At 51.4% G+C, this 17,106-nt stretch overlaps 2 protein-coding genes across 2 annotated transcripts; both read right to left on the bottom strand.

The window, feature by feature from the left end:
* Positions 1 to 3,505: 3,505 nt before the first annotated feature.
* Positions 3,506 to 5,734, bottom strand: IUM83_09503 (TRAF3-interacting protein 1; the record flags this gene model as incomplete). The annotated part of the gene is made up of 5 exons (XM_067933947.1): positions 3,506 to 3,537; positions 3,604 to 3,690; positions 4,471 to 5,368; positions 5,449 to 5,547; positions 5,618 to 5,734. 5 exons carry the CDS (start codon positions 5,732 to 5,734, stop codon positions 3,506 to 3,508), a joined length of 1,233 nt encoding a protein of 410 aa, XP_067797040.1.
* A 1,005-nt stretch (positions 5,735 to 6,739) lies between these two features.
* Positions 6,740 to 7,030, bottom strand: IUM83_09504 (trimeric autotransporter adhesin Hada; the record flags this gene model as incomplete). The annotated part of the gene is made up of 1 exon (XM_067933948.1): positions 6,740 to 7,030. One exon carries the CDS (start codon positions 7,028 to 7,030, stop codon positions 6,740 to 6,742), a length of 291 nt encoding a protein of 96 aa, XP_067797041.1.
* Positions 7,031 to 17,106: the final 10,076 nt, after the last annotated feature.

Below are 17,106 nucleotides of genomic sequence, written 5' to 3' on the forward strand. Positions count from 1 at the left end.
CTCTCTCTCTCAAACCAAACACGAATGCGAGTGTGTACGTACACTTGTACATGTACATGTACGCTAGGTGTCTATCAGCTGCGAAGGCTGGGCATCGTGGTTCCATAACGATAAAAACCACGACTAAATCCAGCGGGCTGTGACTTGTATCAGACGCTACATGTAGCGTTCCGTGCAAGCACGCCAAAAACAATAAATTTTAAGCGCAGATGCGACAGGGTTCCGATCTCGCGAATCAAATTTCCTTGGTGTGTACGTGTATACATAGCAATGCTGTGCAGACGGCGTTAACCACGGCAAAATAAAATGAAACATAAGAGAATGTAAGTCACGGTTAAGTGAAAACGACTGCACGTAACACGTGTAGCAGATGCATTGAACTGAACCGTGGAAAAACAAACCAAAGCAAACCAAATTTACCTTAGTCTAGCTCGTAATCAAATTCCTGCTGCAAAGTGCTGGCCTTCGAGATGTTTCAGCCATAAGACAGCAATTTTCGTACATGAGAAATGGTGAATTTCGTTGGAGGACCGACAGTCGTAACCCACGAGTCGAAGTTGACAGGCGTCGGTAACGCTGATTCCACCAAGCAAAAAAACACACACAACTTGCGCTTATCTGTGAACTCCCCGGAAATATTGATGATCATTACGTTCGCCTGGCATTATCGAGGAGTTCATTCGTGCTGGTATTATGATGCGACTCGAAGGCGAAAATTGATCTCAATGCTGTTTTGATGGCCTAAGTTCATGGACATTATTAACTGTGCATGAACGTGGAGGATGTGTTCTCATGTCTATCCTCAGGCGAGACGAGCTTGACATAATTGGTCACCGCATTCCCTTTTTCCCGAATTCGGTACTACAGTAGTGCTCGCCTATACGTTAGCTGAGAAGCGAACACAAGTATTTACAACAAGTGTCAGTTTAGTAAAATTTACTAAATTTAGATTTAATCTGGGATATATTTAATCTGGGATACATACAGTGCATGTTAGTTATCCTAGGCTGTCTAACTCCTGCTTGCCATGCACTCCACAAACATTATTGAATCTTACAATAGACTAACGACTGTGAATTCTGTGCAACGTCTTGTCCGTTTGCAGTTCCTTCAAATTAGCTACGACGTCTTTGCTACTTTTTCACCCGAATTCATCCTATTCGAGGGCGCCAACGCAGCCACCCTAAGCCAGCGATAGTAATATACTTCGAAGTAAGAAATACGAGTTCACATAACTTACCGACCAGTTGTCGTAGCCTAGAGACACATTCTTCTCGCTCTGCTAATAATTGCATCTACTGTTTCGGGTGGACGGCACACCATCAATGGCGCACCCCTTGCCAAAGAGTCCTCGGTTGCTTGACTGACGAAACAGTGCCTGAGCAATGGATCCGCGCCGTGAGGCTACGAACGGCAAACAAACGCGTTCCAAACAATTACTTTCAGTTAGTATACGCATGTTTAAGGAACCCACTATCGTTTACGCGGTTTTCATCCATTAGCCCATGATTTTATTAATGTGTATATTGAGGCGGGGTGCGGTCTATTTACACGTATCGTAGCCAATGAGTGTCGGCGTAATGATCAGTAACTTTAACTATATGTAACTCCAAATCTTCTCTTGAGGTTCGAAAACTGGAAGGAACCCCGTGCAAGTGTTAGGTTTGGTTCAGCAATTCGCGTAATTTACGAGCCAACCAATTCTTAGATTGACCTGAAATCTCAGCAAAAAAAAGAGTACTTACGTAATAAGTACGATCATCTCGGCTGCTGACGGTGCTTAGAAAAAATCTCTTGCTCTATCCGCCGTACATTCATTTTTTACTTGCAATGCACTTCTGCAAACGGTGCTGCAAGACAAATTCTCAATTGCAGAGACTCAAAGAATTGCAAAAATGCGACCACTAGATTATCTTGAACTGGAACGTTCGATTCAGAAGCTCTTGTCCGGGTCGCGACCTGATCAACTGGTTCAAGAAATGTATTACTGCGGCAAGTCTGTCTTACTAGGCCATGAGGCTGCTGGCAAAAGTATTGATGCATTCTAGAAACGGCGCCAGCTCAGGCCCATAATTTCGGACGAAGAAACAAAGTTGATTATTGTCTAAAAACTACAGTAATGGGCATCAGTTGCTACTGTAGCTACCTTTATTTTTAAAAATCGTAATCTCAGCAGCCAGAGTTTGAAAAAAATATATAAATTGGCCGCGATTGGAAGCGGCAATCTACACTGCAGTTCTAACTGCAGTCGTTGCTCATGCTGCAATCTACACTACTACTGCAGTTTCGGTCGTGGTTCCATCGTCTCCACATACAGCCCTGGCCTCAAAAATTCGTCGATCCTCAAAATGATTCCATTGTTCTGACTTTACATTTGATCGACATCACGGAGTTCAGTTATCAAAAAATCGTCAAGTATTCTGTTACCCTTTTCTTTTGCTTGTGCCCAACACTGTATCTAGGAAAAATCGAAGCAATCCAGCTCAGTTCCGCGTGAAAGGAAAACGTACACAGCGTTTGTGCTAGCACTCTATTTTAATGTTAGCAAAAGAACAGCAACGCGCGCGCGACTCGTGTGCCACACGTGCGTAACATCATAACCGATTTTGTCGCATCCACATCGTCGAAAGACCGAATCTTAGTCATCGCTCCTACATTTTCACCACCGTGGTTCTTGAAATTCGACACCGCTGCAGATCAATGCGCTGAGCCATAGTGATGCTCAAAATAATGCTCGGCTTGTTGCTCGAGCGCGATTGGCACTCGCCCTACCATTTACAGGCGTGTCGGATGATTATTCTGGTGTCTCTACAATATTTTTGTAGAAAGAGAGGTCTTTCGTCGGCCCAAGTAGCGAGCCGAATTCCCGAACGAAGTGCTGTAGGAAGAAATAAACCCTTTGAAATACTGATACTATAACTTTTTGCTTTGCAGCCAGAGATGGCGTTGTCTTTTTGCACGGACACCTTCTCTCCCCAATGCTAGCGCTTTATGCCGCACTTCCTGTCTAGTATATATGTAACCAGGCTTGATATAATTTTTGTACATACCTCTCGGGGATGCTGATAAGATATATCCTCCCTTGGTGCCGTGTTGATTTCTTCTCTCGGTAGTGCAAGCGGTATATCGTACAAACACGATCATACTGCGAGAAAATCAGCATGCTGTCAGATTCTATCTAGTCCTTGGCTCCGCTAGCTTCTCCTTCATCCAAAGCTTCAGTTCGCCGATGGTGAAGAACACGCGCTGGCCGCTTGAAGAGATTTGCATCCCACCAAATGGTGATCGATACACTACGCACACTCCCGGAATCGGATAGCTTAATGAGCTACCACCCTTTTGCAGTCATACTATGTCCGTAAATCATCGCTTGTGGTGCACAGTTGCTGGAAGCGGATGGAACGAGAATGGGGACGGATTTGGCAACTTCCAGTCAGCTTTTTGCCTCACAGACTCAAATACCTGGATACGCCCTGGCGGTGGCTGGGGAAACTCGCGCACATATTTAACGGTAGGCAGGCTGCTTGCCGAAGAATGCTGTAGCGAGCACAAAACACGTCAGATTTTTAATAGATATATAAGCTGGTGCAACAACGTGCTCACCTCTTGAAGTGAAAACAAATTTCCCGCGCCTTCCGCGTTCCATTCGTACTCGTCTCGATCGACGAATAAGCTGCCCTGTGATGGAGTCTTACGTGATAATCGATTTGGCCAAGCCGGCGTCCGTATCCGAAGGCTATGTAGGTGTTTCTCACCGTTATGCTGCGGAAAGCAAGGGTCAAATCGTTAAGCTCTACCTCTCTGAGTGTTGCTACTAAATTACAGCAATACTTACGATGTGTTTGGGTAGCACAGGACTACCTCCACCGTTCAGCTTTGTTGCTTGGGGTGGTTGGATACTTGGGGATAGCGTAGACAATGGCGCTGCAGTCTGTAGAGAACTTTGTGTCTGTAAGGCTGAGTCACTTTGTGATACTCCAAGCCCAAACCTACTTGCATCCGGAGCCTGGATTAAGGCGTTGAGATGCACTTCATGCTCAGCGTTTGATACGCTTCCCAAACTTGGAGCCTTTTTCGGTGACTTTTTCGTTGGTCCATTTCGGAGTTTTGCGGCTGGAGCACGAGCTGCGACAGTATCAGGAAGCTTCAGAGCGACACCTTTGGCGAGTGGTGTCGTCTCTAAATCAAACGCCAGACACGGTGAAGATTCGAACGATCCAACCTGCCCATCAAAGTCGCTCGTACTAAAAGTCTGGGTCTGCTGCGCAGACGCTGGGACTCCTGGAGGCCTCATGAATGCATGAGCTTGCTGGAGTGCTGAGCTGGGCAAATTTTTATCTGGTGTAGTAACTTCGTCGTCTTGCTTAGGAGTTGCAACGAGCTTAATGCGCGGTTGAACGACGCCCCTTGTCTGAAGATCGAGAAGAAGTTCCTGGCGCCGCCTCTGCTCAACGACAAAGCAGTTCTCACCGACTAAAAGCTCGCCGCTTTTGCTGAATAGCACAACATCCGAAGTAAGCCCCTCATAGTCCTCGGTCCTGAAAGTTGTGGTTTCATCGGCAGCCAATGTCGAAGCCATTGTGTTCTTGGCGTTGGCGCGAGTTGTATCAACGGATGACAAGCTGGCCCCCGAGACTTTCGCCCGGGCTCCCTGCCGACTATGCTGAATGCGTGACCGCGATCCTTTCGCTCCTAGAGCTGTCAGCGTCGCTTCCTCCATTTCAAGGGAGACCGTTGGGTCAGCAAGAGACCGCAATTTCAATCGTAGATCGCCCTTGCGGCTGAGTTCCTCCTTCGCGCGTCGGACCGACTCCCGAGTGTTCAAGTCGCGTTCAATGTCGGCTCGTCGCTGCAGCTCGGCGATATCCACAGCCACCCGCGCAGTGCCCGCCACTGATGGCGGTGGCGACGGAATCTTCGTACTCGAAAACGCCCCTGGTGACCAGTTACTAGTGGTTCCAATCGATCCCTGTTGGCTACCGATCCAGGACGAGTTCATCAAGGACTCGCCGCCATGGCCCAAGCCGTAAATCAGCGACATCCGGGGCGCTTTCGAGACAGCTCCCCAAACCGACGCTGAGGCTCGAGATCCTCCAAACCGCGAACCCCCGAAGCGAGATTCTGTTCTCGAAGACGCTCGAGACGCGGCGTAGTTTCCGTATATGGACGTTTTCACTGCGGCAGCGTAGCTCTGTTTGCGTCTTTTGACTCGCTTCCGCACCAGTTTTGACGCGTGGCGGTCACTTGACGGGGCGACGGGCTGCGTATCCGTCTGGAAGGCCAAGCCCCCGCCTTCGAGCACGTGCTGGCCACTTGTGAAGATCGGCAGTAATATTTGGTCAGCAAGGCCGCTCACCGCGAACGAGAACTGTAGATGAAAATGAAACACACAGACAAGGTCAAAGAGACGTCGGATCCACTTGAGACGACCAAAACTCCAGCCCGTACGATGCGGTCAGCTTCCTGCGGGTCAACCGGGTCGTGCACGTGGATCACCTTATTCAGAGTAGTGTGAAGCGCGATCATGATCGCTGTATCCCGAGGGATCTGAGCGGAGAACGGCGCCGAGTGAGCAACCGGTGCCAAGTCCTGTGTCATCTACAATCAACTCACTCACCGCGCGTTTCGCCCTGTGGGTGTCGAGGTGCGGGACTTCCGCATTCGTCGGCGCAGCTGGTGCAGGAGCCACATCAACCGCGTGTTTGCTCGTCTTAGTCGGTGCGATTCTGCCCATGCTGGGGCAGGAGCGAGCGCCGGAGTCAACGACAGCGGGCGAGTGCCCTCACTCACGAGTATTGGGGGAGGGCTCAGCTATTCTGAGCGACAGACAACACACCGGGCCAAAATAAGCCATTTGACAAGCAACCGGCCACTTCAACTTGAGCAGATGACGTCTAAGCAGTACCCAATGGATCTGTGCGTGTTGCCTTCCCACCCGTTGCGTACCTTCCCTGGGACTGAAGGCATTTTTACTCGTTTCGACGCACCGTAATCTGGGGCTCCCCCCGTGCTGGGGTTGATATCTTCGGGGCCGCTCACTCCGTTCATTACTGTCGCGAGGCCATTCAAACTTCGTCCCGGACAACCAACCTACGGAACCAGCTCAGGTGTTTTCAGTTGTTTTCGACAGTAACTTCCTTTGTGACAGTTTTGTTTTTGACACTGTGTTGAACTCATTTATACAAAAATGAACGCCGAAAATATGGTCTGACCAAAATTTGGTCGGCTGTTATCTACCAGTGTTTCAGTCTTTGTAACCGCCTCATATCGTGCACATGATACTGTACCAGTTTTTGTACTTTTTTTGGTTCCCACAGGAGTTAATCTGCCTGTATCAATTGATATGGTTTACCAGCCTCACTTCGTCACGAATGTACACATTTAAGATTTCCCCGGCAAAGAGAGAAAGGTCGGACCAATAAAGTCTTCGAAGCAACAAAGTTGGTCCGGCTAAAGCAGATTGTCGGTGAAACTTTGGCCGTAGATGACACTTTGTATGTAATCGTAGGAAATATCGCGGCCAAATCGACAAAAATGTGAGTGATAGCGCAAATGAACATATAGAAATTTGTATGCACTCACAAAGGCGAACGCATGGCACGTGTTTCGTAGGCGACACATCCGACGCGCTAGGATTGGTAGAAAACAATTCACGCCATCAAGTCGATCCCTCCTGCATCACGAAGACCCGCAGTGCGACCAAGCAAGTTAAGGAGAACCTGTCTTCGAGCACATCTAGCTAGCCGCTGTCTACCTCTAAGCGCGGCTCGGCTCCGCCCACCACTGAGCCCAGCTTAGCCTCGAGCGCCACCGATCCCACCTTGGCCACGAACGCCACCGAGCCCAGCTTGACCTCGAACGCCACCGAGCCCAACTTGACCTCGAGCGCCACCAACCGCAACTCGGCCTCGAGCACCACCAACCACAGCTCGGCCTCGAGCACCACCGAGTCCAGCTCGACCTCGAACGCCACCAACCGCAGCTCGGCCTCGAGTGCCACCAAGTCCAGCTTGGCCTCGAGCGTCATCATGGCCCCGGTCTCCGTTGAGTCTGTCTCGCCTCGTACCCCACCATCGAGCAGTCCATCTTCAGCACCTTCGACGTGCAACGGTGACGTGTTCCCTTCAGCCACTAGCTTGGTGGCGTCCCCCTTCCCCCAATCGGCCAGCTGACCGTCGCCTTGGGCTGCTGCGCAAAATGGGAGTGAAACAAGAGAAGTCACTGTGCAAGATGTAAGGGATGCGTACGTGTCTTTCAAAACACAGCGCGCGTATCGAGGTAGCTTGGCGGTTATATCTCGACGGATTCGATCAACTAAAGGCGACGGGGCACCGATGTATTTTACAAGCCCTAGTCAGCTCGACCTCACATACTTTACGCCGAGTGATTTTGAGGCGTTCCTGTAGGAGAAGCGCAAAAGTGTTAGTGTGGGGACGCTAAGTGGGGATCGCAGCGCAATAAAGGATCTCTATTGACGTCGAGAAGTACTTCTTCCTGCAGCTTACGAGAAGGGAATGGCTACATTGTTTTCTTCGGCTACGAGACTCGATTAGACATTACTCAAAAGCAGGCACAAAAATATTTAGGGTAGGAATGGAGAACTTGCCTCTCCTAGCTTCGACTCGCAAGCGCAGAACATCCGGGCTATCCCTCGGAACTACGCTCCGCCTTCTAAGCGCTCGCGGAGCTTGCCATAATTGGACACAATTCAGTGTATTTCCACTAATAATAAGAGAGACTTGTTGCCCACGAGAATTCCTACGTTTTTCCTAGATAAGTGAAAGGCAAACGTACTGAATTACTACATTTAATTGTCTGGTCGCAGAGAATGGGTCTTAGGCACTTCTTCGACGACAGGTTTTTGGACTTGGGCTTTGTCGGCATCGTGGCCTTTTGATGATTGAAGAGATGTAGCACACAGACCGTCACTGCAAAAAGAAAATTTCACTGCGAGGCTTTCATTTGTCGTTGTCAACTAGCAACCTGCATGCTAACCGCAAGACCTCCTACATTAACGTGTTTCAGTAGTACTAGTCCTTGTCCACAGCAAATCCCTTGCACGATCACATTCTTTGTCCAAGGTAAATAGCTGATCGCAATTCTCTCTTTGCCGGGGAAATCTGTACAGGAAACGTTCGGGACACATCGATCCGAGATCATTTCACAACAACACGACTACTCGATTCTAAATACCGTGCCCGATAATAGTGGGCGCGTTGATACTGTTTACGCTGGGATTATTGGTAATCCCTTCGAGTTCTACACTAGAAGCAAGTGTGGCGATGTCGGTGCCAACACGTATTACATATTTGTGGCTAATACTGAGCACAAATTCTAACTTTTGGTGCATTAAACCTTCGATGCACACCTAGCCACACTGATGAAAAAGGCAGTTTTTCAAGTCCGATTCGCCAAAAGGGCTGAAAGGCACAATACATCACCTTCAACTGGCACGTTGGTACCATTTACGCTAGGCACGTTGTGGGGGATTATTTGCAATCCCTTCGAGATCTGCACTACAGCCAGATGCTGCCATTGAAATAGCACGAGTTGTCATTTTGAAGCTCCAAAATTTATGGGTCGTGTGGTTGCCTCAGCTGTTTGGTCGTTACCGCATCGCCCCTGTCCTAAGCGAACTGCAATGTATACAGTTTATGGTACATCTGTTGCCAAGTCTCCGAATTAAATAATAAAAAGTAAAAGTTATAATAATTCTCGGTATTTTGGACCATTCAAAAAGTATGGACACGGCGGGAATTGAACCCACGTCCATCCGCATAAAATTGCGGTGCTCAAATAGACAGCTTGTGTCTGCGCATGAACCGACAGCGCCATGAATGAGACGCCTTAAAAATTGCGAGGGAAAGTCCTTCGTCGGCTGCAACTTCCAGCGCCTTGTACTTAAGCATCTGGCACGAAACAGGACAGCCATCCTTACGCATAGAGTTGATCCACAACACAATATCACCTTCAGTGTCACTAGAGAGGACGGTGCCCTGTCAACTGTAGCGTAAATTCTTGAGGTGACCCTTTCCTTCATCACAGACCGCTACAATGTGACCCTGTTGCTTTTTCCATTTTGAAATCTGCTTCTGTTTCCGCAGAGTATCGGACGCTGCAATTTGGGTAGAAGTGTGGAATAGCTTCGTTTACAGATCAGCCAGCAGCCAGGAATTCGAGAAGGCGGCGCTTGTGCGTATAGTCGACTGCAATGCGGGTGTAGCGCTTTGGCTTTTTGCCGGTTCCTGTGGTGCGTGGTCTACCCATAGCACTTTGAACACTGAGACCGAATGGCTGGTGGCAGCCTATAATTAGCTGGTCGACATGGAATTTTAACTACAGACATGCGGTGTCAATGCATTGTTTTCATTGGCTAAAATAAAAATTCGCTTAGGACAAAACTTCGCCTAGGACAGAGGCGATGCGGTATTGATACTGGTCAAATGTTTTCGTTTTTTTTTTTTGCATTCGGGCCCTCACTGAATAATATACCGCAACATTTAGAGCCTCCAGGTAAGACGTTATACTGGGAACATCCGAAGAATGAGGGGGGGATTAATTGCGTGCGCGTAATTCGCCTTGGCGCAACCTTCGCGCCACATCAGCCTGAATGATGTCAACCCAGCATACTCGATAGATAATGCTACATGACCAACGAAAGATAACTCCTGTTGTCACAGCAATAACAACCAAAGAAAAATTATACCAGTGCCAGCAGTAACCCTTTACCACTCTGGTGTTCCTAGCCAAGTCGCAGACGACCTAGCATCAATTTGGAAGCCATATGAAACTAACTAACATCATCATCTCACGCAAAGTTAGCCGGCAAAACTAAACCCCTTCGAGATGCCACCTTCGTTTTGCGAGAATGGGTACGTAAGCTGCGCGAGTACATGTGTAACAAGCCTTGTATCTTGCCCGGCTAGTTGGGCAGATCGCACTGCTCCGCTGCGTCCGTTCGACCGCGGGACTGGAGGTCAACTCCACACTGGCCGACAGCAGCTAACCGAGCTACTGCGCCGGATCCCTCGTGTACACGAACGGATCCAATTTATTAAAGAGGCTAGATTACTCAATAGTCCTCAGGAAGTTCGTAGTCACTAGCCCACGGCTAACAACTAGAACCGACCTCAATCAATACAAAGAGAGTTCACCCACCTCACGTGAGCTACTACCTCCACACTCGTTCGTTCGTTCGTTCAACCACAGCCACACTCGCAATCACGCAGCTTCACCGTCCCCAGATCCCACGTCAAGTACGTACACAGCTAATGACGGACTTCGTGTCGACCACCCGCTGGCACCCCACGCCACCTGAAACCCAGCTAACCACTCAACGGCTTGTCCAGCTGCAGCCACGGACTGCAGAGCACCAACTCTACCGTCCCTCGTTCGTCCAAGAACCGCAGAGCACCCGCCAGCACTCCACCGTCCCTCGTTTGCCAATGAACCGCAGAGTACCTGTCGGCACTCCACCGCGCCTCGTTCTCGTTCAATGAGAGCTGTCGCCCTCGTTCGTCGTCCAGCAGCTCGTCACCAAGCCGCCAATGTCGTACGTGCCACTCGTTTCCGTGCGAACAAGCTCTCAACTCCGTCCACTTGTCTCCGTGCGAGCAGATTATCAACTGGATCCGCTTGCCTCCGAGCCCTTAACTGTCTTGTGCGTCCGCTTGTCTCCGTCCAAGCAGGTTTTGTAGTCCGTCCGCTTGTCTCCGAGTCCGCTAATTCTCAAGTGGATCCGCTTGCCCCCGCGTGTAGTGGGCCTACTTTGGCTCACTGCTTTAGCTTACACGTCGCGCTACGTGTATGAGGAAGCGTAGGAGTTTATTAATAATTTGAATTAATTATACTTGAGTCCACAAGTATAATATAAATCAAATAAAACACCAAATAGCTAGTTTAAGGTAAAATGAGAACTGTATTGTTTGTGAATTGATCTTCCTCCTAAATCTGCTAAAACTGTTTATCATCTATGAAAGGGATTGACAGCGGCTGGCTGTCAGAGCCCCGCCAATATGCACGTCTCTAATTGGTAGAAAGATGCTGCTTTCTACCAATAGGATCTTTGGGTAGGTGTGGACCACTCATTGTGTAGTGGGTCTAACTTGACTCACTACTTTAGCTTACACGTTGCGCAACGTGTATGAGGAAGCGTAAGTACTTAGTAATTACTTAGGTTAATTATATTTGAATACACAAATATAAGTTAAGTAACAAAAGGATTCCAAGTGACTTAGATTAGGTAAAATGAGAACTGTATTGTTTGTAAATTGATCTTCCTCTAAAAGCTGCTAAAAACTGTTTATCATCTATGAAAGGGTTGGCAGCGGCTGGCTGTCAGAGCCCCGCTAATATGCATGTCTCTGATTGGTAGAAAGATGCTGCTTTCTACCAATAGGATCTTTGGTATGTGTGGACCACTCATTGTGGTGGTCCACTTCAATGTATCCATCGGTGTGTCTTACACCAATGTGAGGAAGTATCCAAAACGTTTAACAGATAACCTATCTGTTAAATTCACAAGTGGCTTGCAGCCACTTGTACGTGTAACCCCGTTACACCATCCCCCTTAAGGTTAGACGCGCGGGGTCCCGCACGTCAATCTTTGGAATTGACCATTCGTCAATTCTCCGCGTTTGGAGAAGAAATCCGCGCTCATTCAACGATGAGCGCGCCTCAGAAGAAGTCCGCAAAGTCGATGGGGAGTCATCTCTCCATCGACGACTACTCGAACGCCAGAAGGCGAAGTACGGTGACGTCGTCGACTTCGACGACGACATGGAGGGCGAGGAAGACTCGCCCTCAAAGCGTAAAGACTCAGTGTCGAGCGAATCGCTCGACCCTCATGCGAAGAACATTCGCCCGCGTGAAGGGACGAATCGGACGCTTCGAGTTCGAAGCGTTCGCGAACTGAGTGATACCCCACTCGCTTCCGCTACCACGGTGATTTCAAAGGCAGCGCGCGATGAACTCGGTACCTCCGAATGAGGTGCCGCTGTCGCGCCATCAAAGATGACGCTGTGGTTGCCGAGCTGCACTTTGATGCGGAAACGCATCAAAGGCGCGATTACTACATCGGACTCTTTCATGAGCTCCGATGGTTTCAAAGCAAGAAGACCTCTTCTCGCAGCAAAGTGCCCGAATGGCAGGCACTTTGTCAAAGCTGGAACGCCTTTGTTGAGAACTTCAACAAGAGGCCGAGTGCTTACCGTGATCGGATTAAGCAAGCGCGTGATCGCTTCGAGTCCTTCTCGAAGTGAGGAAAGTTGGAGCAACTCCACGCTGTTGCTGGTGGAGGCAAATGTGCCGTGCGCTGTGCCCGAGGGCTTTCAGTGCGCGAAGTGCTGTCCCAGGTGGCGGTCCGCTTGAGCGACCGCGACCACAACAGGGTATACGTATATGTGTGCCCGAAAGGTTCAGAGCTCCGTGCTAAGTTCTTAGCACGTGAGGGTTCGGGCGCTGGCGATGATCGCAGCGCTCGCTCTACTCCTTGCCAGCGCGTACTGCTCTTCGTACGCCCTCACCATTTCCGGAACGTCCTCCAGCAAGACGTTCCGCGGCTCCCATGTATCTCGATGGGGAGGAAATCCTCTCCAACGAATACGAAAACGAGCCCCTTGAGGGTTCGTTTTCCTACTGATCAACAATTCGCTCAACGATCCAGCGGGTTTCTCCGCGGGCGTCATCGGATCGGCGGTGGCGGGGTGGTGGAACACGCCCGGGTATGATCAGCCCCGGGTTGATCAGTATGCGCTCTCCACGACCGGGTGACCGCCGTGGAGCGTCTTCAGGGCGCTGAGTTCGCCGCCCTAAAACAGGAGCTGGCGAACCAGAAGGCCCAAGTCGCGGCGGTCTCGCAGACCGCCTCGAACATCCAGGTCGAGCTGGGGACCCAGATGAAGGGGTTGCTCCAGCGCGTCCGCGCGCTGGAGGAGAGGTTGCTCGTCGCCGAGGCCAAGTCCTCCGCTTCTGCCTCGGCTCCTGCCGAGGTCTTCGGGTCAGCCGAGCCAGATGGCTCGTGCTGCCGGTATGGCTTCAGCCGTCCGACGTAAAAGGTCGGATGGAGGCGCATGCTAGACGGTATGTCTAGCGTGTATGCGTTGCCGTGCCGTGCCAACACAGTGAACGGCCCGATGAAGCGCGGAGCAAGCTTGCTTGCTCCGAAATCCGAAACTGCATGTCTAGGCAGGTTTTGTGTAGCTAACAAAACTAATGAACCAACTTTAAATTCATTTGTGTTGCCTCTGCCCGCATTGTCTGCGTTCAGCTTCTGTTGATCAACAGAAGCTGCTATTGTGTCTTGGACAAACCGAATCACGGCTTGTCTTTTGGTGATGAAACTGATTGCATCCGAGCTGAAGTCATTCAGCTCGCTCTCCGCTAGAGGCCCGGCCTCTGCGTGGTTTCTTGCGGTGTCTGCGCCCTGCGCAGACCCCCTGCGCATCATGTGGTTTGTCCATTGTTGCAGCTGACACTGTGCAAGTGTCAGCGGTTTTCTGCGGCTGCTGTATTGCAGTCGTAGATCCTCCCCCACTTAAAGTGGGAGCCATCACTCCGAGTAAACTCGGGAGGCGTGGATGCCGCATGGCATTCACGTAGAACGGTGTATGCCCGGTCGAGGCATGCACTGAGTTATTGATGGCAAACTCTGCCATCGATAAACACTCGCTCCAGTATTGGAACGAGTGAGCGTAGCTCTTTAACATATCGACGAGCACGCGATTCACGCGCTCGGTTTGACCGTCCGTCTGCGGATGATCCGCAGTCGACATGGAAGCTGGCTCCCAAGAAGTGTAAACACTTCTTGCCACAGATGCGCTGTGAAGCGTGGGTCTCTGTCCGACACGATGTCGGACGGCATGCCATGGTGTTTGAACACCATGTCGACGAGCAGACGGGCTGTCTGCTTCGCGGTCACCTCTGCTGGCACCGCAGCAAGATGTACCATCTTGCTGAAACGGTCTACAAAGACCACAACACCGGTGTTCCCTCCGCTGTCCGGGGGAAGACCAAAGATGAAGTCCAAAGACATGGACTTCCAACACTCCGACGGAGTCGGTAGTGATTGCAGTGGAGCCTGCGCGAATGGCGCAGGCTTCACGCGTTGGCATACCTCGCAAGCACGGATGTACCTGCGCACCCACTTATACTGGTGGTGCCAGTAGAAGTCGCGCGTGAGAAGGACGTAAGTCTTCTCACGTCCGAGATGTCCCGCAGTCGGGGCATCATGATACTCGTACATGATCCTGAGTCGCAGGTCATGGTCATTTGGCACGACAACGCGATCCGCGTTGTCGTCGACTGCATTGTAAAGCAGTAGTCCGTCGTGCACACGAAAGCGGTGTGCACGCGCTCGAAGGTGCTTGGGCAGCTTCTGACGGGACTTGTCAGAAGGCGCTGTGCCATAGGCCAGCAGAGCTTCGCGTCCGCGTCGTGCGCGTACGCGGCCTTCACATCATCCAACAGAGATGATGTGGGTTTGCTCGATCGCATGGCGTCAATGGCATTGACGTCAACAGCTTCTGCATAGTCTGGCCGACGTGATAACGCGTCGGCCACCACGTTCAATCTTCCGGGTTTGTATTCGACCCGGAAGTTATACTCCGCAAAGAATGAGAGCCATCTCGCCATTCTTTGTGAAATGTGGCGACTTCACTGCGGTGCGCAGTGAAGCATGGTCGGTGTAGACCACAAATGGTCTACTTCCAAGCAAATACACTCGGAACTTTGCGAGTGCATACTTCATGGCAAGGAGTTCCTTGTCATGCACCGGATAGTTGCGCTCAGCTGGCTTCAGCTGACGCGATTGGTATAGACGACACGATCACGGCCCTCGTGATCGTGCTGCTAACGCGCATCCGATCGCGAAATCGGATGCGTCACACACTACGTGAAATGGGCGATCTTGGTCAGCCACTGCCAAGATTGGCGCCTCAGTCAAGCCCCGCTTGACTGCATCGAATGCCTTTGGCAATCGGGTGTCCAATTCCACACAGCTTCTTTCTTAAGAAGCTGTGACAGCGGGCGGATCTTGCCCGCATAGTCCTCCACGTACTTGCACAAGTACGTGGCCAAGCCAAGGAACTGCCTCAGTTCCTTGACACTTGAAGGCGTTGGCCATTCGTTAATCACTCTGACCTTTTCTGGGTCAGGGCGGACACCATTCTTCCCTACGAGACACCCGAGGACGGGTATCTCGCTCGCCCCGAAGATACACTTCTTCAGGTTCGCGTAGAGCTTATGCTTTCGCATAAGCTCAAGTAGCTGTCGGAGATGCACCCTGTGCATCTCTACGTCGGTCTTCCCGTCCACAGCCCGGCTGTGGATGAATACATCATCGAAGTAGCTCGGTGCGAAGTCGCGCACCGAGCGCAACAAGTGCGTCACGCACCTGTTGAAAGTCGCAGGGCATTTTTAAGCCCCTGTGGCATTACTAGCCATTCCCAGAGCATGCCGCTTGGCGTGCTCACTGCCGTGAGAGGGATATCGCTCTCACGCATTAGGATTTGATAAAATCCATCTCGCAAGTCGAGAGCACTGTAAACGGTGCTCCCGGCCATCGAATCGATGATAACATCTTTTCGTGGTATCGGCGTCTGCGCCGGTACCGTCGCATCGTTCAGCTTGTTGTAGGCATGAACGATGCGCCATCCGCCCTGTGGCTTCTTGACACAGAACGTCGGAGCACTGTGCGGGGACTTTGATTCCCGCACTTGTCCTGCTTTACGACGACTTTCAAAGAAGTCGTCGACCGCTTTCACTTGCTCTCGCGGCAGTGTCCACTGCCGCGTGACACAGTACTTCGTGCCCGGCACGAGATCAATCTCGTGCTGAATGCCCTTATCCTGCGGAAGCTCCGCAGAATGTCTTCCGGGAGTACGTCTTTGTACTCCCTCAACAATTCGTAATAGGGACTCGACTTCAGCGAGTCCCAACCTTGTTCCTCGAAGCGCTCTCGCTTCGTCTTCGCACTGAGAGTGTCTTCACTCTCAGTGGTACTTCCCATGAAGAGCTGCCTCAGCTCTTCGCTCTCGCTCGTCGTTCTTTCGCTGTTCGAAAGAACGCAGACTTGCTCGATGCGTCCATCGTGCAAGTCGCGCGTGAAGCGCTTCCAGCTCATGGCTGGAAGCGAAGTCAACTCCGACGCCGTCGTCGGAGGACTAGCGAGTTCCATGTCACGATACTGGAACCCAGTATCGGTGCGCGTCAAGACGCTTAGCGTCTTGACATTCGGCGTCACCGCCGCAGTCTGCCCAGCAGACTGCTCTTGTTGCGTCTCGGTCCCGGACCGAGACTTGCGCAGCGTTTTCCGCTTGCGCCGTCTTCTTGTTGTGCGGAGCCCGGCTCCGCACAGTTGTTCTTCTTGTCCAGGCCCGGCCGTGGACAGTCGTTCGCCGGCGGACCCTGTCCGCGGGCGCGCGGTATCAAGCCCGGCTTGACCGCATTTTCCTTCGTGCAGCCCGGCTGCACGGTAATGTGTCCCTTCGCCGGCAGACCCTGTCTGCGGGCGCGCGATATCAAGCCCGGCTTGATCGCATGGCGCTTCGTCGTGCAGCCCGGCTGCACGACAGCATGCAAATTGCGTCAGTGCGGTACGTTTGCAACCGTCCGCACTGTTTGCAGCGTCAACTCCCGGAGTTGACACGCCTTCGTCACCTCGACGCCAGTTATTGGCGGAGCCCCTCATCACCGAGGGTGCGTCGACTCCCGGAGTCGACGCGTCGTCATCGACCTGACCTCTTCGGGTCAGGGACTGTCCCATGCGTACTTGAACGCGAGTGTTGGTTCCCGGAACCGACATATCCTCATCTTCCGACGTCGGCAGCACAGCCGACGTGGATCCCACTTGTGCGCATCCTCGCGCACCCCTTGGGCATTCCGGGACAGCAGCATTAAGCGCTGTCTCGACTGGTGAGCCGCGCGCACCTGCTGGTGCGTGCGCTGCGGTAACAGGGCCATCGCTCTCTGTTCCGTTGTCGCGACCGAGGCGCACGAGCGTGCGCTTCTTCCAGTCTATCACCGGATCATGCCGTGCAAGCCACGGCATGCCCATTACCACGTCGAACTTATCGTCCAGGTCCAGGACGATAAAGTGTTCGACAAACA

This window comes from Phytophthora cinnamomi, assembly GCF_018691715.1.
Source record: "Phytophthora cinnamomi strain GKB4 chromosome Unknown Contig15, whole genome shotgun sequence".
NCBI lineage: Eukaryota > Oomycota > Peronosporomycetes > Peronosporales > Peronosporaceae > Phytophthora > Phytophthora cinnamomi.